At 41.9% G+C, this 22880-nt stretch overlaps 1 protein-coding gene across 1 annotated transcript; it reads right to left on the reverse strand.

The window, feature by feature from the left end:
* Nucleotides 1-588: 588 nt before the first annotated feature.
* LOC133639742 (gastrula zinc finger protein XlCGF48.2-like) lies at nt 589-14372 on the reverse strand. The gene is made up of 3 exons (XM_062033325.1): nt 13988-14372; nt 12687-12953; nt 589-2468 (listed from the first exon to the last, which is right to left on the reverse strand). Exons 1-3 carry the CDS (start codon nt 14079-14081, stop codon nt 1714-1716), a joined length of 1116 nt encoding a protein of 371 aa, XP_061889309.1. The 5' UTR covers nt 14082-14372; the 3' UTR covers nt 589-1713.
* Nucleotides 14373-22880: the final 8508 nt, after the last annotated feature.

Consider the following 22880-nt stretch of genomic DNA (forward strand, 5'->3'; position numbering starts at 1 on the left):
ATGTTTTTTACCATAGCTCAGCTTCACAATGTTGGAATATTGACTGCTGATATTAATATTCTTCTGTTGTTTAGAATATTACACTTTACTCTTTTTCTTTGCTCAAATGAACAGGATGAAAGTGTCTTTAATTGTCACTACCGAGTGTAACTACAGTATATATAATTATGTATATAATAATCTTCCATTCTTCACCTTCGTTACTGCTTGATTTAACTCTCATCTTATTTTATCCAGAGAGAACTTGACCATAAAAAGATGGCTGCACATCAATAAACCGTCACTAAACTTCAATAAAACTAAATATATCATATTTGGAGATTGTAAAAATGTAAAACACGAATTATGATGGATAATATTGAAATTAAAGGAATAAAGGTAATCACATGTTTAGGAGTTAATATAGATGATGAAGTAAGCTGGACACTACATGTAAGTCATATAAATAAAACATTTAAAAAAGGGAGTGCAATACTAAATAGAATAAAGTACATACGTACAAATATTAACTACAATTATTGTACCCAACTTCAGTTGAAGCATACATTGTTTATTGCATAAAGGTCTGGGGACATACATATAAAACAATCACACAACAATATTCATATTACACAAGAGAGTAATAAAGATAATTAATAGAATGGATTATAGAGACCCAGCAAATGATTCATAAAGTCACACATTTTAAAAGTTAATATAAGACAAGTGTTCAAATGATGTATAAAGTAAATAATATGCTTCCAGAAGTGGTCCAGAAGATGTTTCACATGTGAACCAGTAAATATGAACTAAGAGGGATTTATGTGTACTCAAAAGCAAAGGTATGAACACATGTAAAACAAATATGTACATCATATAAAGGAGTTCATCTATGGAATCATCTACAATTAGAACATAAAATATGTAACACTTCATTATTTCAAAAAACATATATAAAACACTATTATGAATAAGTATAAAAGTGAACTATGAATATCTACACTTAAAATGTTTCTTGTATGTAACATATTTTATGTACTGTTTATTCTCACCTTTTCAGTCCAATTGTTCTGTTCATTTTAAAGTACACAAATGTGTATATTAACTCATGAACTTGACTGAAATAAAAGCACTAATCTGAAGTGTCTAATCTATAAATGTTAGAATCATATTAACAAGATTGTGTTACACACACAACAATGATGTCACACATGTTATATGTGCTGATGTTGTTATAAGGTCACAGTTAAAGTTTATTTCCAATCCTGCAGTTTCATTTGCTGCTGCTGTTCTCACCAGCACACTTGTGTTTCTTACTCTGGTACTTATAAGAGAATCTTTCACCACACACACTGCAACTCAACACTTTCTCACCTGTGTGTCTTCTCCTGTGTACTGTAAGAGTGTTTAGGTGACGAAAGCTTTTGTTGCAGCTTAAACAGGAGTATGGTTTTTCACCAGAGTGCCTTCTCTCGTGTAATTGTAATTGCCGTCTTATTACAAAACTTTTACCACATACTGAACATATAAAAGGTTTTTCACCAGTGTGTGTTCTCATGTGTAATTGTAATTGTGTTTTTGTTACAAAACTTTTACCACATTCTGAGCAGGAAAAAGGTTTTTCTCCAGTGTGTATTCTCATGTGCACTTTGAGATGGCCCTTTAGAGCAAAATCTTTACCGCAGGTTGAACATGAAAAATGTTTTTCTCCAGTGTGTATTCTCATGTGTACTTTTAATTGGTCCATTTGAGCAAAATATTTACCGCAGGTTGAACATGAAAAAGGTTTTTCTCCAGTGTGTGTGTTCTTATGTGTGCTTTTAAATGGTGCTTTAGAGTAAAATCTTTACCGCAGACTGAACATGGAAAAGGTTTTTCTCCAGTGTGCTGTCTCATATGTGCTTGGAAATTGCCCCTTTGAGTAAAATCTTTACCGCAGGTTGAACATGAAAAAGGTTTTTCTCCAGTGTGTATTCTCATGTGTACTTTGAAATCATGATTTCTTACAAAATCTCTACCACATTCTGAGCAGGAAAAAGGTTTTTCTCCAGTGTGTATTCTCATGTGTCTTTTCAGGTGCCAATGATCTTTAAAGGTTTTGTCACAGTGAGAACATGTGAAGTGAGTGTTGTCAGTGTGACATGTCTTATCATCTTTAGAGTGTTCATCATCAGTGTCAGGAGAGTGTGACGTTGTGTCCTCACTATCTGATAGTGGAGCTAACATCTTGTCTGCTTGTGATCCTCCACAGTGGTCTCCATCACCTTCTGTTGTCATGTGTTGTGTTGAGCTGCTGCTTCTCTTCTCCTCACTCTCACCTTTGACCTCATCATCTTCCCTCTTCACACTGATGAGGTGTCTCTTGTCTTCATCTTTAAAGTGGGGGGGCTGTGGCTCCTCTTCTTTCACGTGGAGGTGCTGTGACCTCTTCTGCTCCATACTGGAGGACCCCTCCTGCTGCTCAGGTGGACGATATTTTTCACAGACGCCTGCAGGACACAAGAAGACAAACACATGCTGGGATGGAAATAGATAAGATTTCACCAATTCAGATTTCATTTTCGATTCTGCTTTACGATTCGGTTATTTGTGGACTCACTTTTGCTTTCACATTCAGTAAAAAGGAGAAGAAACAGGTCGATTAGCATCAACTTTGACTAGTTGAGAAGTAACATGAGCGTACAAAGCCAACAGTGAGCTCTTAAAGGCCTACTGAAAGCCACTACTAGCGACCACGCAGTCTGATAGTTTATATATCAATGATGAAATCTTAACATTATAACACATGCCAATACGGCCGGGTTAACTTATAAAGTGACATTTTAAATTTGCCGCTAAACTTCCGGTTCGAAACGCCTCTGAGGATGACGTATGCGCGTGACGTAGACCGGCGAACACGGGTATGCCTTCCACATTGAAGCCAATACGAAAAAGCTCTGTTTTCATTTCATAATTCCACAGTATTCTGGACATCTGTGTTCGTGAATCTGTTGCAATCATGTTCATTGCATTATGGAGAAGGAAGCCGAGCAAGCAAAGAAGAAAGTTGTCGGTGCGAAATGGACGTATTTTTCGAACGTAGTCAGCAACAACAGTACACAGCCGGCGCTTCTTTGTTTACATTCCCGAAAGATGCAGTCAAGATGGAAGAACTCGGATAACAGAGACTCTAACCAGGAGGACTTTTGACTTGGATACACAGACGCCTGTAGAGAACTGGGACAACACAGACTCTTACCAGGATTACTTTGATTTGGATGACAAAGACGCAGACGTGCTACTGTGAGTATGCAGCTTTGGCTTTTTTTTGCGTATGTACGTAACTTTTTTAAAAATATATAAGCTTTATGAACCTTGGGTTAGGTGAACGGTCTTTTGGGCTGAGTGATTGTGTGTGTTGTGCAGGTGTTTGAATTGTATTGGCGTGTTCTATGGAGCTAGGAGCTAGCAGAGGAGCTAGGAGCTAGCATAACAAACACGTACCGTACCGTACGTGCGCGTCACGTACGTAACTTTTTAAAAATATATAAGCTTTATGAACCTTGGGTTAGGTGAACGGTCTTTTGGGCTGAGTGATTGTGTGTGTTGATCAGGTGTTTGAATTGTATTGGCGTGTTCTATGGAGCTAGGAGCTAGCAGAGGAGCTAGGAGCTAGCATAACAAACACGCAGGTGTTATTATGCAGGATTAATTTGTGGCATATTAAATATAAGCCTGGTTGTGTTGTGGCTAATAGAGTATATATATGTCTTGTGTTTATTTACTGTTGTAGTCATTCCCAGCTGAATATCAGGTACCGTGAGTATGCAGCCTTGGCTGCTAAACATTCGATAACTTGACCGTATGTGCGCGTCACGTACGTAACTTTTAAAAAATATATAAGCTTTATGAACCTTGGGTTAGGTAAACGGTCTTTTGGGCTGAGTGATTGTGTGTGTTGATCAGGTGTTTGAATTGTATTGGCGTGTTCTATGGAGCTAGGAGCTAGCAGAGGAGCTAGGAGCTAGCATAACAAACACGCAGGTGTTATTATGCAGGATTAATTTGTGGCATGTTAAATATAAGCCTGGTTGTGTTGTGGCTAATAGAGTATATATATGTCTTGTGTTTATTTACTGTTGTAGTCATTCCCAGCTGAATATCAGGTCACCCCCGGCTCTCACAGCATCTTCCCTATCTGAATAGCTTCAACTCCCCACTAGTCCTTCACTTGCACTTTACTCATCCACAAATCTTTCATACTCGCTCAAATTAATGGGGAAATTGTCGCTTTCTCGGTCCGAATCTCTCTCACTTCATGCGGCCATCATTGTAAACAATAGGGAACTTTGCGTATATGTTCAATTGACTACGTCACGCTACTTCCGGTAGGGGCAAGCCTTTTTTTTATCAGATACCAAAAGTTGCAATCTTTATCGTCGTTGTTCTATACTAAATCCTTTCAGCAAAAATATGGCAATATCGCGAAATGATCAAGTATGACACATAGAAAAGATCTGCTATCCCCGTTTAAATAAAAAAAATTCATTTCAGTAGGCCTTTAAGAGGCACAGATTTGACGGGTCCCCCATGAGGTGCCAGAGGGCCCTAAGGACAATATTCTGCTTTGAAAACATCTATAAAATAAAAATATTTTTGGCAAGGAATTAACAAAATACTACACGTTATTTTGTGGCAATTACAAAAGAATGTCCAGTATAATTCTCAGGGCATTCAATCAATCACAACTGGACGGTTAAACTCAACATATATACATAAATGGTAAATGGGTCATACTTTTATAGCACCTTTCTACCTTTTTGAGGAACTCAAAGCACTTTGACACTATTTTCCACATTCACACACATCAGGAGCAAGGGTGAAGTGTCTTGCTCAAGGACACAACGGACGTGACTAGGATGGTAGAAGGTGGGGATTGAACCAGTAACGCCCACTCTCCCAACTTCGCCACGCCGTCCCCTAAATATACAGTATATATATATATACATACATATAACATATATACATAAATATATATATACATAAATATACAGTATATATATATATATATTTATACTGTACATACCCCGCCTTCCACCCCATTGTAGCTGAAATAGGCTCCAGCACCCCCCGCCACTCCGAAAGGGATAAGCGGTAGAAAATGGATGGATGGATGGATATATATACATATACACATGCATATATACAGTCGTGATCAAAAGTATACATACACTTGTAAAGAACATCATGTCATGGCTGTCTTGAGTGTCCAATCATTTCTACAACTCTTATATTTTTGTGATGTAGTGATTGGAGCACATACTTGTTGCTCACTAAAAACATTCATGAAGTTTGCTTCTTTTATGAATTTATTATGGCTCTACTGAAAATGTGAGCAAATGTTCCTGTTGGAACACCCAACTGCGCCCAAGACCCAACCTCCGGGCTGATGATTTTAGCTTGTCCTGAACAATTTGGAGCTGATCCTCCTTTTTCATTGTCCCATTTAAAGTAGCAGTTCCATTGGCAGCAAAACAGGCAGAGAGCATAATACTACCACCACCATGCTTGATGGTAGGTATGGTGTTCCTGGGATTAAAGGCCTCACCTTTTTTCCTCCAAACACATTGCTGGGTGTTGTAACTTATGGGTTATATAGTTCATGTGTGATGATCATTCATAATTTGCATGTTTGATTTAATTGCTGATAAATTGATCTATTAATATTTACAGCTAAAAATAGTTAAAAGGGAATTGATTTGAATTATACATGTATTTGATATTGATTATTTGAGAAACACTGACACTGAATTGAGTTGTTTCTACTCAATAGCCTAACAAAGGGTTAACTAAAAGACTGCATGTTCCACAATGCATTGCGGCAAACCGGATGTTAGAAAAGACCGGGAGCAGGTGCATTGTGGTTGTTGAGATTGAGAATTACGAGCCTGCGGGTGATGAATGAATGACAGATAACAAGATATAAGGATCGTTTTGTACCGTTTGTATCCCCATTTTTTTCTTATATAAAGTACAACTTTATTACACATTTCGACGTCCTGTCCAATACTTTGACCGTAGTTCATCTACACTGGGTATTGTGGCCAAACAGCTCCATTTTTATTTGATCTGACCACAGAACTTTCTTCCAGAAGGTCTTATCTTTGTCCATGTGATGTCAGATGAAACAAAAATGGAGCTGTTTGGCCACAATACATTACATTATATACATTACAATCAATAGAAATCGGTACGATACCACCTTTGAAAAGCACCGCTTCCGCTCTTTCACCCGAGTGACTACAGGGTCGAGGCGCACACACAAAGTGCACACAAGCAATAACATCTTGAAGAGGAAGAAAGGCAGAAAACTACAATTCTACAGGTTAATAAAGAGGGTGTGAAGTACAATATGGAGGTATTTGGGCTTCAAAACTAACAATAAAAGGTGACACTTTAAACAGGGAGGCACCGCGTTGCAAGTACTGTTTTACACCTTTCCTGCTGGGATGTTCACTTCTCCTTTATTTAACTGCAAACTGTATCAGTGTTCAATTAACATCAATACTAGCTCAAATGTTTTGTCATCTCATTGAATTGAACGCTGGCTGTGAAGATTGTGTATTCGATGTGAGAGGTGTCACTAGTCTTTATTTTTGTTGGCCAAAGTGTTGCACTGAACTACAAGGAGGCGTTGTTGGACAAGAACAAAGCTTGTTTATGAGACTTCATCTTCATTAGCCAAACTGCTTTGACTTTTATATTAATATCAAAAAGTAAACGCCATGATTTATTTACATTTGTTGTGTTTTTTTCATGTCACAAAAGTGTTACTTCGAAAACCATTCATGTGACACATCATTTTGTTAATGTTTTATTGTGTATAGTTAATTCCTATGGGACATATTTCTGTTCAAACTCTTAATGGATCTGTCCCGGTACATCATCTACATGTACACATACATGTACATCACTTAAAAACATAAATACATTTTTTTTAAAATACTTCCCTCTGTCAAAATGTAAAAATAGAACTAAAGGCATCATGTAATGACAAAAAGCTGACAAGTTGGTATATATAATTAATGAATAAAAAAACAGATATGAATATTTATATACATATATATATATATATATATATATATATATATATATATATATATATATATATATATATATATATATATATATACATTTTTGTTTCATCTGACCACATAACTTTCCTCCAGAAGGTCTTATCTTTGTCCATGTGATGTCAGATGAAATACAAATGGAGCTGTTTGGCCACAATACCCAGCAATATGTTTGGAGGAGAAAAGGTGAGGCCTTTAAGCCCAGGAATACCATACCTACCGTCATGCATGGTGGTGGTAGTATTATGCTCTGGGCCCGTTTTGTATATTATCTTTATAAAGTCAGGAAATATGTCCCTGGACACATGAGGACTTTGAAGATGACCAATGTATGATCCTGTAACGACTTGGTATCGGATTGATAGCCAAATTTGTGGTATCATCCAAAAACTAATGTAAAGTATCAAAGAAGAGAAGAATAAGTGATTATTACATTTTAACAGAAGTGTAGACAGAACATGTTAAAAGAGAAAGTAAGCAGATATTAACAATTAATGAACAAGTAGATTAATAATTCATTTTCTACCACTTGTCCTTAATTATGTGTACAAAATAATAGGTGTGTAAATGACACAATATGTTAGTGCATACGTCAGCAGACTAATTAGGAGTCTTTGTTTGTTTACTTACTACTAAAAGACAAGTTGTCTAGTATGTTCACTATTTTATTTAAGGACTTAACTGCAATCAAATCAAATCAAATCAACTTTATTTATAAAGCCCATTTAAAATTCACCACAGGGGTAGCCAAAGTGCTGTACAATGGACAGGTTAAAAATAATATGAGAACCGAGCAAACACAACACAAACAGAACACGATAAAAAATAAATAAATAAAATATAAAAACATCAAAACAGGTTGACAGCAGGTGTATTATGGGCCGCCATTGCAGGATGGATATCACTCAGTGTTAAAAGCCATGGAATAAAAGTATGTTTTTAAGAGAGATTTAAAAACAGGAAGAGAGGAGGCTTGTCTGACACTCAGAGGTAGGTCGTTCCAGAGCTTGGGAGCAGCAGCAGCGAAAGCTCTGTCACCTCTAAGCTTCAGCCTTGTGTCCGGGACCGTCAGTAGCAGCTGATCGGCTGATCTTAGGGATCAGGTGGGGCAGTAAGGCTGAAGGAGGTCGGAGAGATATGTTGGCGCGAGGTTGTTTAGACATTTAAAAACAAATAAAAGGAGTTTAAAATTGATTCTGTAACACACAGGGAGCCAGTGAAGGGACGCTAATATAGGGGTGATGTGCTCACGTCTGCGGGTCTGTGTTAGCAGACGAGCAGCAGAGTTCTGCACGAGCTGCAGGCGGGCGAGGGAGGCCTGGCTAATGCCTACATACAAGGCATTGCAGTAGTCTAAACGAGTCGAGATAAAGGTGTGGATTAATTTCTCGAGATCATGTCCTGATAGAAGCGGTTTCACTTTCGCTATTTGGCGTAGTTGATAAAAGCTTTTTTGTACGACGCTGCTGATTTGTTTTTCGAATTTAAAATCTGAGTCGCACTTTACCCCCAGGTTTGTGACACAGTCGCTGAGATATGGGGTCAGAGTGCCGAGGTCAACGTTGGGGGAGGGGGAGCGACTTGGACCGAACAACATAACTTCTGTTTTGTCTTCATTTAGGCTCAGGAAGTTAGCTGAAAGCCAGGCTTTGATATCGTGCAGGCAGTCTATAAGACGTTGAACCGTGTTATTTTGTGCCATGGGAAAATAAATCTGGCAACCATCGGCATAAAAATGAAATGCAATATCGTATTTCCTAAAAATAGAACCAAGGGGGAGAAGGTAAAGCGCAAATAAGATTGGGGCAAGGATTAAGCCCCATGTGGTAAAGGAGCTGTGGAAGACATAAAACTGTCTATTTTTACACAAAAACTCCTGTCGGTTAAGTACGACCGGAACCAGTTGAGGGCATCGCCCTTAATGCCCACACAGTTCTCAAGACGAGTGATTAAGGTGGCGTGGTCGACGGTGTCGAAAGCAGCAGACAGATCTAAAAGCACCAGGACAACATATTTACCAGAATCAGTTGACAGGAGGATATCGTTAAAAACTTTTAGAAGCGCTGACTCTGTGCTGTGGAGGGCTTTAAAACCGGACTGGAACAGCTCAGTGATAGCATTATCCTCTAAGAAGGGCAACAACTGACTGTAGACAACCTTCTCTAATATTTTAGAAATGTATGGAAGATTAGAGATAGGTCTAAGGTTAGAGAGGAGAGAGGGGTTGAGGCTTGGTTTTTTAAGTAAAGGTTGTACCACTGCATGTTTAAACTCTACTGGAACTATTCCAGAAGAGAGGCTACTATTGATAATGTTAAGGACACTTGATCCAATAGTAGCAAGTACCTCCTTAAACAGGTGAGGTGGGAGGGAGTCTGCAGGAGAACCAGAGGGCTTCATATGACTAACTGTGTCATTTCAAAAAGAAAAGGACACCGGCTCAAACTGATGGAAAACAGAAGAGAAATTCAGTGGAACAGAAGGGTCAATAATAAACAAATGTTTCATGTACCCTAAGTTTTTTTGTTAAAATAAAGCCAATAATGCAATTTCTGTGGTCCCCTTTATTTAGAAAAGTACCAACATAATTTTAGTAGCAGTACCAAAATATTGGTATGGTTACAACACTACCACCTATATTTGAATATTGTCTAATGGAAATGACTGCTGTGTGATAATCACATTAATAACCAGTGTTGGCGTCAACACACTTTTTATGTCTTTTTACGCATTGAAATCAAAAAGGACGTGTATTTCCGTAAGTCCGCGCGTCCCTGGGATGCAGAGTTTTTGTTTTTTTAACAGACCTGCCTTCTCCGGGTCAAAACTCCAGTTTGATTGTTTTTTTTTAATGGATTATCGCTCTCCGCCTGTGTTTTGTTTTGTTTATTGTGACGGTGCGCTCTTATCACGCCGTCACTTGAGGGAGCAAGCGTGCTGTCACAAAGACAATGTCAGCGTCGTGACTTGGAGAAGATAACCGGGTCAAATTTCCATCCCCGGTTTTTTTCCCTTCAAGATGGCGCCGCTGTAGTGGCTGCTGGTGGCAGGAGCTCTGTGCTCTTGTGTCATCCTTTTGTGTTCCGGATGTTTCCTTCTTGTTTTCATGTGGGGTTTTTTGCCTTTTGGTTGGGGACCCTTTGGGACCGTGTGACAAGGGGTGGCACTTTGGTGACTTCTGCGGTGCTTTTTTTGTGAACTTCTGGATCTGCCTCCCGGGAGCCTTTTGGCCATGGAGACCAGCTGCTGGGTCTCTGCCACACCAGAGTCCGTTTAAAGAGACTGGAGGAGATGTGGATGAAGAGACAGGACTGCAGAGTTTAGAGAGACTGGAGGAGATGTGGATGAAGAGACAGGACTGCAGAGTTTAGAGAGACTGGAGGAGATGTGGATGAAGAGACAGGACTGCAGAGTTTAGAGAGACTGGAGGAGATGTGGATGAAGAGACAGGACTGCAGAGTTTAGAGAGACTGGAGGAGATGTGGATGAAGAGACAGGACTGCAGAGTTTAGAGAGACTGGAGGAGATGTGGATGAAGAGACAGGACTGCAGAGTTTGGAGAGACTGGAGGAGATGTGGATGAAGAGACAGGACTGCAGAGTTTGGAGAGACTGGAGGAGATGTGGATGAAGAGACAGGACTGGAGCTGGTGCTGAGAGCCGGGACGGACAAGCTTCACAGTGTCTTGGCTGAATGAGCAGGTATCGGACACCTCGGTCTCCTTGGACGTATCCTCGCTCATGCGTGCAGACTGGACACTGGCCGAGAGTTGGTGGGCGGCCAAGGGTGGAGTCGGCTCCCTTGGTTGCTTTGTTGGGTCTGCTCCTGTCTCTAGCCATGCTCCCCCCACCCCAGCAGACGATGGCTCTACCATCCTAGTCACGTCCGTTGTGTCCTTTGGCAAGACACTTCACCCTTGCTCCTGATGGCTGCTGGTTAGCGCCTTGCATGGCAGTTCCCGCCATCAGTGTGTGAATGGGTGTGTGAATGGGTGAATGTGGAAATACTGTCAAAGCGCTTTGAGTACCTTGAAGGTAGAAAAGCGCTATACAAGTATAACCCATTTATCATTATTTATAACACCGCAGAGGCCACCACAGTGTATATGTTTTTGTTGTTGTTGTTGTTTTACTTTTGTGGCTGTGTGTAGAAGTGACTGTTCTTTTAATGTCTTTAATGTCCTTTGTGTTCTTTGATGTTTTCCTCTTACTCTCATGTTTATGTGTGCTATGGCTATGAGTTTGTTTTTCTCTTTGGCCTCAGTCTGGACCCCCTCTCCAGGGGCCCAGGCTGAGACTGAATTTTTTTTCTCAGCCCTCCTCCCCCCTCCCCAGCATTTACCTGTTTCTCACCTTTTTTGTAAGGGGTGCCGGAAGTTGGCAGACCCGTCAGCGATCCTGTTCTGTCTCCCTGTAATGTTTGTCTGCTCTTGAATGGGATTGTGCGGAAAATCTTAATTTCCCCTCTGGGATTATTAAAGGCCTACTGAAAGCCACTACTAGCGACCACGCAGTATGATAGTTTATATATCAATGATGAAATCTTAACATTGCAACACATGCCAATACGGCCGGATTAACTTATAAAGTGCAATTTTAAATTTCCCGCCACACTTCCGGTTGAAAACTTTTTATTATGCTGACGTATGCATGTGACGTCAGGAGGGCAAGGGAAGTATTCGGAGCCCGTAGAATCCTATACAAAAAGCTCTGTTTTCATTTCATAATTCCACAGTATTCTGGACATCTGTGTTGGTGAATCATTTGCAATTTGTTTAATGAACAATGGAGACTGCAAAGAAGAACGTTGTAGGTGGGATCGGTGTATTAGCGGTATTCATCGGTACTCTTATCAGTACTACATGTAATTTGTGGAAATAAAAAAGTGTAAAAAAGGCATTTTAAATAGCATTCCTATTAGCACAAGAGGTTGAACACCTCCAACATGATGTTCTGTAACATCTCAGAGCAGGGAAGTCTTTTATCAACAGCTGTTTATTTCAAGTCTTAAAGAAGTCAACTATGTGTGCAGTGCAAGGTGAAATGCAGTTATGTCATCTTCTTGTCAATAACACACACATCACACTTTTGTGTGTTGTTGCTTCCTTATTAGTCATTATTCAAAGCTGATTTTAATGTGTAGCAGCGGCAGCTGAACTCAATGTGACAATGTGTCATAGTTACGTCAGTCAGCTGGAATTAAAAATACAAATAGTTGTGTCGTTAGTCCAGAATCTTCACAGTCCTCATGGACGACATAATTAGGAACCAGTACTACAAAAAAATGGTATTTGGTATACATCCCTAATCTTCACCACTAAACCTTTGAAATATGCTGACATATGTGCTGCTAAAGGTAAATAAACAGTAGCCATATTGAATGTTTGCCTTCATTTGACCACGTGAGGTAAGGAGGACGGCCTCTAGGTCACATGGTTACACCCCAGCAATTACATTGTTGATGATTGATGAGCATTCATTTTTAAATGGTGGTGTTAAAAAGCAAGTATATCTCCATCTTTAGTCATAAATGTGGCCCCCGGATGAACATGTGTCACAAACATTGTATTAGATGATATGTGGATGTTGTGCTTACTTGGACTGTGATGAAGCTGTGAGGACTCAGGTGCTTTGTCTTCATGCTCTTCAGTCTTCACAGAGACAACAGTCAGTGGAAACTTGCTGACATCCTCCTCCTCCTGCCCTACAGGACACTCTCCCTCCTCTTCCTCTTTAAAATAAGGGGGCTGTCGATCCTCCTCGTCCCCTTTCAAATGTGAGGGCTGTGGATCCTCTAAAGTGAAACTGTCCCCCTGCAGATGAGGGAGACATTCTTTTTGGTGTCCAATCAGCTGATGGATGTCTACAGGACACAAACAAAACACATTTTAACTCCTACATGCTAAATATTAAATCGTACATGAAATATAGGGCTGTGGCTATTGAAAATGTTTTTAATCAAGTGTTCTACTGGAAATGTTTTCGATTAATCGAGTAACTGGATAAAACATAGTGTTGCTTGGTTAAAGACAAATTTAAGCGACTTTAAGACATTTCACTTAATAATGAACGGCCAATTGGTTTGAGATGGTATGAGATCAAGATGTCATCTTTAGATCAGGCTTTGTTTTTTCCACAATCACTGCCACATTAAAAAGTTAAAGTAGCAATGATTGTCACACACACACTAGGTGTGGCCAGATTATTCTCTGCATTTGACCCATCACCCTTGATCACCCCCTGGGAGGTGAGGGGAACAGTGAGCAGCAGCGGTGGCCGCGCCCGGGAATCATTTTTTCGGTGATTTAAACCCCAATTCCAACCCTTGATGCTGAGTGCCAAGCAGGGAAGTCATGGGTCCCATTTTTATAGTCTTTGGTGTGACTCAGTCGGGGTTTGAAGTCACAATCTACCCATCTCAGGGTGGACACTCTAACCACTAGGCCACTGAGTAGGTGGATGTAGTAGGTGTTGTAGTAGGTTAATGGCTGCACCAATATGAAGGAAATACAAAGTCAGTGTAGCTTTTACACACATAAATAACGTGTCAAACCTGCCAGCTAGCAGGCTAGGTTTACAGCGTCAGTTACCAAGACTTTGTCTTACGTCTTATTTTTGGAGGTCAAACTCTCGAGCTTTACTTACTCAGGAGTTTGCTCTCTGGAATATTCCCCCGGTGACTGTGTGAGTTTTGTGTAAACATGTTGATACACATTGTTACAAACTGAGAGGAACATCAACCTCTCATAAATATTGTCTGGTTTTTATGAACAACATAAAACAATCAGTGCATCATCCTCACATGACAAATCATCTTCCTATAGACAATCTATTGAAGAATAGTGTTAATAATAAATATAAAGTTAGTAAAGATGTGAGAGTAAGAAGTAAACAAACCTGTTCTGTGTAACACAACTTGATGTTTTTGATCCTTCTCCTCTTTTGTTGGACAAAGTTCCTCCTCGTACTCTGCTATGGTTCTTTCGCACATTTTCACACAATCACAACACTTTACACTCACACTTGATCTCTGCTTAGCGATGTGTTTTCATCACTTCCGCCTCTCTTTGTTAGCAGCTAACAAGCTAAGCTAACTAGCAAGCTAAGCTAACTGGAGAAGCATCAAAGTGCGCTCAGACTAATATACAAACAGTTATTAATTAATAGAGTGTAATAAAGGACATATATGTGTACATGGACGCACAGATTAGGAACACTGAACTGTGACCACTGCAATAACGTCCTCACCGTAAGACGCCATCTTGCTTTATCCTCGCCGTGTTTGGTTCGCGCGCAGTCTTGTCAGATCTCGCGAGAGAAAAAAGTAACCAGCTCTTTTCCAGATCTCGCGAGAGAAACAAGTAACCAGCTCTTTTCCAGATCTCGCGAGAGAAATAAGTACAACCAGCTCCCACCCCCGGTAAAACTATTTTATATACTATTTACTTATTCTGAAAATAAAAGTAAACTTGTCCACTTATTTTCGTAAACATATTCAAATATTTAACAATGTATTGAAACAACAGTAGCATAAGGAAAGAAAAAAAAGAAACAAAATAAATATTACACTTATGATATTTATTTGCCTTTGATACTAATCGTTTTTATAATGTATTTTAGATTGTGGGAGGTTTTCATGTTCTTTTTAAATTTCCTTTGGCATTATATTTATATATATATTAAACTTTTAAGCAGATGATTGACAAATGTATATGCCAATTTCAAAAGGCCATGCACGGCCCCCTGACACCCCTTCTCAACTGTCTATGCGATGTCAAGGCTTGGTTAGCCCAGAATGTTTTAATAATGAATGAGGGAAAAACGGAAATGTCAGTTTTTAGTCCAACCCTCACTGACTTGGGACCATTGCAAAATTATGTGCGTCCCAAAGTCAGCAGCCTTGGCATCACCATAGACAGCCATTTTAAACTTGACAAACAAGTCAATGGCATTTTAAAATCATGTTTTTATCATCTTCGTCTTTTAGTAAAGATAAAACCGTTTTTATCTTTTAACCTTTTTGAACAAGTACGGTGCATGCTTTTATTTCAAGTGGCCTGGACTACTGCAATGCACTTTATGCTGGCATTAGCCAAAAAGCTCTCTCCCGGTTGCAGTTAGTCCAGAACGCGGCAGCACGACTTTTAACAGGGGCCAGGAAACGCCAGCATATAACCCCAATTCTTCAGAGTTTGCACTGGCTCCCTGTTCATTTTAGAATTGATTTTAAAACCTTGCAGTTTGTTTTTAAAGCTTTACATGGACTGGCACCTCAGTATATCTCGGACCTCATCCAAATTTACACTCCTGCGCGCGCTCTGAGGTCCGAGAGCCAGCTCCAGCTCGTGGTGCCCAGGACCAGACTTAAATCCAGGGGAGACAGGGCCTTCTCTGTGGTCGTCCCTAAGCTCTGGAACACTCTGCCCCTCCATGTTCAAACTGCTCCCACAGTGGAGTGTTTTAAGTCTCGTCTTAAGAACAACTTTTATTCTTTGGCTTTTAACACTACGTGCGTTGTGTGGTCCTCTGTATTTTTTTTATAAATTTTGATTACTACTTACTGTTTTAATTGGTTTTACCCTTTAAAATCGTTTTTAATCATATTTATTTTCATATTGTTTTTATATTTATTTATTTTTGGTTGTTATTCAGTCATTGGTGGATCTAAGGATAATATTTGAATATTGTTTTTAATATTGTTTTTAATATTGTGGTGCAGTACTTTGGAAATATTTTTGTTGTTTAAATGTGCCATATAAATAAAGTGGATTGGATTATATATATATATATATATATGTATATATATATATATATATATATATATATATATATATATATATATATATATATATATATATATATATATATATATATATATATATATGCAAATATCTATATATATATATTTTTTCTTACTCTCATATATATATATATCCATATAAATAAATATATATATATCTATGCAAATATATATATATATATATATATATATATATATATATATATATATATATATATATATATGCAAATATATATATATATATATATATATATATATATATATATATATGTATATATATTTTTTATATATATCTATATATATCTATATACAGTATATCTATGCAAATATATATATATATATATATATATATATATATATATATATATATATATATATATATATATATATATATATATATATATATATATATATATATATATATATATATATATATATATATTATTTTTTTCTTTCTCTCATATATATATATATGTATATATGCAAAATACGATAAGGGTATCGCAACTGGCTCACCTTTACAGGTACTCGCCCCTGCACCATCTGTGAGCCTGTGCCCTCGCTCTCTTCATCTCTCCTTCCATCAAGGCACCGGCGGGACTTTGCATGGCAGGGACGTCCTCCTCCCTGAGCCAAAACTAAGCTTGACCGCATACCTCAACTGGACATGAGTTGGTTGGCATCAGCAGATTCTCAAATGGGCACCCCCCGTCATCAACGTTTCGTCGAATTAAGCCCATGACGCTTCGGAGGGGCTCGACGGCAGATCCAGCGTCCTGGATCTACCCCCGCTGAATGCCACCCAACTCTATGTCCCTAGTCCTTCAGTAGGTCGGCTCTGCCACCGCACCTTTCTTTGTAACCAAATCCAGCGTGATGCTTCCTCTGCCCTTCTAGTGGTGTTGGCTACCAGCCGCTTCCTAGCCAGCCCCTCGATCCCTAGCAGTCCGAGTGCTCTCCAGAGCGACCGCCCCGCAAAGCCTCTACAGCCCACCTCCACCGGTAGGTTCCAGGCCTTCCATCCATTGTGCTGGCTCTCGAGGATGAGGGTTTGGTACTTCTTGAGCTTGCGTTCGTACGCCTCCTCCATCCTCTCTTCCCAAGGTACTGTCAGCTCGATAAGCACCACCTGTTTGGTTCCTCTAGACCGCAGAACAATATCAGGTCTCAGGGTAGTGTGGGCTATCTCCTCTGGGAATTTGAGCTGCTTCTTCAGGTTGGCCCGCATCTCCCAGTCGTTTGCTGTGGCCAGGACTCCTTTGTTCCTCCCTCCTGCTGCTGCGCTTTCACCTGCCCTGACGAAGTGGATGAAGCGTGGCCCATTAGAGAGCTGCCTTGTCCTCTTCCTGGCCTGCTCAACACCTTCTGCCAGCTGAGCAAGGATCTGGTCATGACGCCACCGGAACTTGTCATCTGCTAAGCTTCAGTGACAAGAGGAGAGGACATGCTCCAGGTTAGCTATCTTCCCGCAGAGTGTGCAGCTGGGGCTCTCTACCATTCCCCAAGTATGGAGGTTTGATGGGGTGGGCAGGACATAATATGTAGAACACAGCAGGAACTTGATCCGGTGGCCTTCCATGCTCCAGATGTCCTGCCAGGTTAGAGATCTGTCTTTTACACTCTCCCATCTAGTCCAGCTGCCCTGTTTTTTCATGGCTACTGCCTTGACATACCGGCTTTCCTCCTCAGCCTTTCGGACCTCCCTCTGCACCAAGCCTCGCCGCTCCTTTGGGTCAGCTTTGTTCCATCTTGTTCTGGATGAGCAACCCAGACCAAGTCTTCCCTGGGCTACTGATCCCACAATGTCCGTGTGATGCAGTCGATCCTCCGCCTTCCTCAGTGCTTTGCTGGCTAACCACTTTCTGCCTGACCTGACGACAATGCCTGCCTGCCGTACTCGCTCGTCTTTGCTGTCTCGTAGCATCATGGCCTGGCGTGTTTTTGTCGCCTTGTACTCCTCCACCACTGATGTTATTGGCAGCTGTAGCTTGCTTCCTGTGCTGTACAGTCCAATGGAACAGAAGCTTCTTGGGACACCCAGCCATCTCCTCAAGTAGGTGTTCAACTTTTTCTCCAGACTCTCAACTGTGGATACAGGTACCTCATAAAACAGGAGTGGCCAGAGCAGACGGGGGAGAACCCAATGTTGGTAACCCCAGGCCGCTCTTTTCGAGGGATGTCATCCAGGCTTCTGCTTGGCTAAGCATTTCTCTCACACTCAGCCGGTCATTGAGGTCTGCCCTATACCACTTCCCCAAGCACTTCACAGGTTTCTCTTGGACAGTTGGGATGATGTTCTCCCTGATCTTGAAGCGAAACTGGTCCTGAACACGCCCTTTCTTCAGAACTAGGTTTCTGGACTTTGCCGGTTTGAACTCCATCCTTGCCCAAATGGTGAGCTCAATCAGGTCCTCCAAAATCCATCTTCCTTCTGGCACTGATCTTGCTGTGACGGTAAGGTCGTCCATGAACGCTCTAATGGGCAGCATCTGGATTCCGCTTGCAAGGACTGCGCCTCGACCTAACTTCTCTGCCGACTTGACAAGAAGGTTCATGGCTGCAGAAAATAAAATCACTGAAATTGTGCAGCCAGTGACAATGCCCACTTCGAGTCTCTGCCAGTTGGTGGTGAATTCTCCGCAGGTGAATCGCATGTTGAACCTGTCAAAGTACTGACGCAAGAGTTTCTGGAATCGCTCTGGTATGTGGTAGGTCTTCAAAGTCGAGTCGTTTCCTGAGCCTTTCGCAATGCTTGTAAACATTGTACGAGATGCCGTTCGGCCCTGGGGCTGATTTTCCTCTTGCCTTCTTGAGGAAGCTGTTGACTTCTTGCCAGCTTGGTTCCTCCGCCTTAAAAGGAATAGTTGGTTCAGCTGGTTTAATGAGCCTCTCCATCTCCTCCAAAGTGTCCTCCCTCCTGGGATCGCTGTGGACCTGCCGAAGGTGCTCCTCCACCTCTTCCTTTGTTGCTTTCAACTCTCCTGATCTTTTGTCACCCAGGAGTTTCGACAGGTAGTTGAATGGGTTCTTTGTGAAGGCCGCCCTTTCCTTCAACCGCCGCTTCCTGTTCCTGCGGTGACACTCAGCTCGTCGCAAGATCTTAATGAGCTCCCTCAGGCCGTTTCGCAATTCTGTGAGAGCTGGTTTCTCATCTGCTGTTGCTTCACGAAAGGCCTTAAGCCTACGCAGATCTCCTCTAAGGATTGCTATCTCCTTCAGGCGTCTGTTTTCCTTGGGCTGGATGTTTACTCTGCCTTTTTGTTCTTTCTTTCCGAAGCGATCAGCGCCAATACTCCAGATTATCGAGGACATGACCTTGAGCTTCTTTCCCACGTCTCCTGCGATCGCCACTTCCAGCACCTGGTCGACATCACGGTCAAACATATCCCATTCTTTCCTTTCAGCTGCAGTTGGCCAGTTCACTCGTTCTTTCCGAACGCCCCCAGCACAAGTGTTCTGGCCATGCCGTCTGGTATCCTGAGTGACGTCCCTCTCACTGTGGTGCCTTGCTGCCTCCGTCACACCAGCGATGCTACTCCTTCCCCCATCTCCATCATGTGCCTGGAGATTCTGGGGACTGTGGTTTGTGTCCTGCCCCAGCCTCTCCTCCGTCTCACCAGGTTTCCCTGTGCGTTATATATATCTATATACAGTATATCTTTGCAAATATATATATATATATATATATAATTTTTTTCTTTCTTTCATATATATATATATATATATATATATGTATATATATATATATATATATATATATATATATATATATGAGAGAAAGAAAAAAATTATATATATATATATATATATATATATATATATGTATATATATATGTATATATATATATATGTATATATATATATATATATATATATATATATATATATATATATATATATATATATATATATATATATATATATATATATATATATATGTATGTATATATATATATATATGTATATATATATATATGTATATATATATATATGTATATATATATATATATGTATATATATATATATATATATATATATACATATACATATATATATATGTATATATATATATGTATATATATATATATATATATATACATATATATATATCTTCAACCGCTTATCCGGAATCGGGTCGCGGGGACAGCAGCTCCAGCAAAGACCCCCAGACTTCCCTCTCCAGAGCAACATTTGCGACTTCCTCCTGGGGAATCCCGAAGCGTTCCCAGGCCAGAGAGGAGATGTAATCCCCCCATCTGGTCCTTGGCCTGCCGGGGGGCCTCCTCCCAGTGGGACGTGCAACAAGGACCTCCCTAGGGAGACGCTCGTGAGGCATCCGCACGAGATGCCCGAACCACCTAAGCTGGCTCCTTTCCAAGCGAAGGAGCAGCGGCTCTACTCCGAGTCTCTCTCGGGTGACTGCACTTCTCACCCTATCTCTAAGGGAGATGCCAGCCACCCTTCTGAGGAAACTCTCGGCCGCTTGTATCCGCGATCTTATTCTTTCGGTCATTACCCACACTTCATGACCATAGGTGAGAGTAGGAATGTAGATAGCTCGGTAGACCGAGAGCTTTGCCTTCTGACTCAGCTCCCGTTTCGTCACAACAGTGCGGCAGAGAGACTGCAATACTGCCCCAGCTGCTCCGATTCTCCGGCTGATTTCCTTCTCCATCTTTCCCTCACTCGTGAACAAGACCCGAGATACTTAAACTCCTCCACCTGGGACAGAGTCCTGTCCCCTACCCGGACTGTACAAACCATCGGTTTCCTGCTGAGAACCATGGCCTCAGATTTGGAGATGCTGATCCTCATTCCAGCCGCTGAACACTCGGCTGCGAACCGATCCAGTGAGAGCTGAAGGTCACGAACCGAAGGTGCCATCAGGACCACATCATCTGCAAACAGCAGTGACGCAACCTTTAGCCCCCGAGACGTATACCCTCTCCGCCATGGCCACGACTCCGCCTAGAAATCCTGTCCATGAAAATCACAAACAGGATAGGTGACAGAGCGCAGCCCTGGCGGAGACCAACCCCCACTGGAAACGGATCCGACTTACATCCAAGCACCCGGACACAACTCTCGCTTTGGTTGTACAGAGATTGGATGGCCCTCAGCAGGGTTCCCCTCACTCCGTACTCCCTCAGCACCTCCCACAAGATCTCCCGAGGGACGCGGTCATACGCCTTCTCCAAATCCACAAAACACATGTAGACTGGATAGGCATACTCCCAGGCCCTCTCCAGGATTCCCGCAAGCGTAAAGAGTTGGTCAGTTGTTCCACGACCAGGACGGAATCCACATTGCTCCTCTTGAATCTGAGGTTCGACTATCGGCCGGACCCTCCTTTCCAGTACCTTGGCGTAAACTTTCCCAGGGAGGCTGAGTAGTGTGATACCCCTGTAATTAGCACACACCCTCTGGTCCCCCTTTTTGAAAAGGGGAACCACCACCCCAGTCTGCCACTCCCTCGGCACTGTCCCAGACTTCCACGCAATGTTGAAAAGGCGTATCAACCAAGACAGCCCATCAACACCCAGAGCCTTCAGCATTTCTGGACGGATCTCGTCAACCCCCGGAGCTTTGCCACTGTGGAGTTGTCTAACTACCTCAGTGACTTCACCCCGAGAGATCGACGTCGATCCCCCATCATCCTCAGGCCCTGCTCCTATCAGGGAGGGGTGTCTGATGTATTTGGGTTCAGGAGTTCCTCAAAGTGCTCTTTCCAACGCCCTACGACTTCCTCACTTGAAGTCAGCAAAGTCCCATCCTTGCCGTACACAGCTTGGATGGTTCCCTGCTTCCCCCTTCTGAGGTGCCGTATGGTCTTCCAGAACAGCTTTGGTGCCGCCCGATAGTCCTTCTCCATGGATTCCCCGAACTGCTCCACACCCTCTGCTTAGCCTCGTCCACAGCCACGGCCGCTGCCCTTCGGGCCCGTCGGTACCTTGCAACTGCCTCCGGAGTCCCCTGGGATAACATACCCCGGTAGGACTCCTTCTTCAGTCGGACGGCTTCCCTGACCACCACTGTCCACCAGGGTGTTCGAGGGTTACCGCCCCTTGAGGCACCTAAGACCTTCTGGCCACAGCTCGCAGCTGCAGCTTTAGCAATAGAGGCTTTGAACACTGCCCATTCCTGTTCAATGTCCCCAACCTCCACAGGGATGGCAGAGAAGTCCCGCCGGAGGTGGGAGTTGAAGTCCTTCCGGACAGAGGACTCCTCCAAACGTTCCCAGTTCACCCGCACTACACGCTTGGGTTTGCCAGGTCTGTCCAGAGGTTTCCCCCGCCATCTAACCCAACTCACCACCAGATGGTGATCAGTTGACAGTTCAGCCCCTCTCTTCACCCGAGTGTCCAAAACATACGGCCTCAGATCAGCTGATACGATTACAAAATCGATCATTGATCTTTGGCCTAGGGTGCTCTGGTACCAGGTACACCTATGAGCATCCTTATGCTTGAACATGGTGTTTGTTATCGCAAGTCCGTGACTAGCACAGAAGTCCAATAACAATCCACCACTCAGGTTCAGATCAGGGAGACCGTTCCTCCCAATCACGCCAGTCCAAGTATCACTGTCATTGTCCACGTGCGCGTTGAAGTCCCCCAGCAAGACTATGGAATCCCCTGCCGGTGCCCCATACAGGACCCCATGCAAGGTATCCAAGAAGGCTGAATACTCTGAACTCCTGTTTGGTGCGTATGCACAAACAACAGTCAGAGTTTTCCCCCCTCCAACCCTAAGGCGAAGGGAGGCGACCCTCTTGTCCACTGGGGTGAACTCCAACGTACAGGCACTCAGCCGGGGACTCGTGAGTATCCCCACACCCGCCTGTGCCCTCACGCCCTGAGCAACTCCAGAAGTGAACAAGGTCCATCCCTTGTCCAGGAGTGTGGTTTCAGAGCCCTTGCTATGCGTAGAGGTAAGCCCCACCAGATATATATATATATGTGTATATATATATATATATGTATATATATA

Source organism: Entelurus aequoreus, linkage group LG22, assembly GCF_033978785.1.
Source record: "Entelurus aequoreus isolate RoL-2023_Sb linkage group LG22, RoL_Eaeq_v1.1, whole genome shotgun sequence".
In the NCBI taxonomy this organism is placed as follows: Eukaryota; Metazoa; Chordata; class Actinopteri; order Syngnathiformes; family Syngnathidae; genus Entelurus; species Entelurus aequoreus.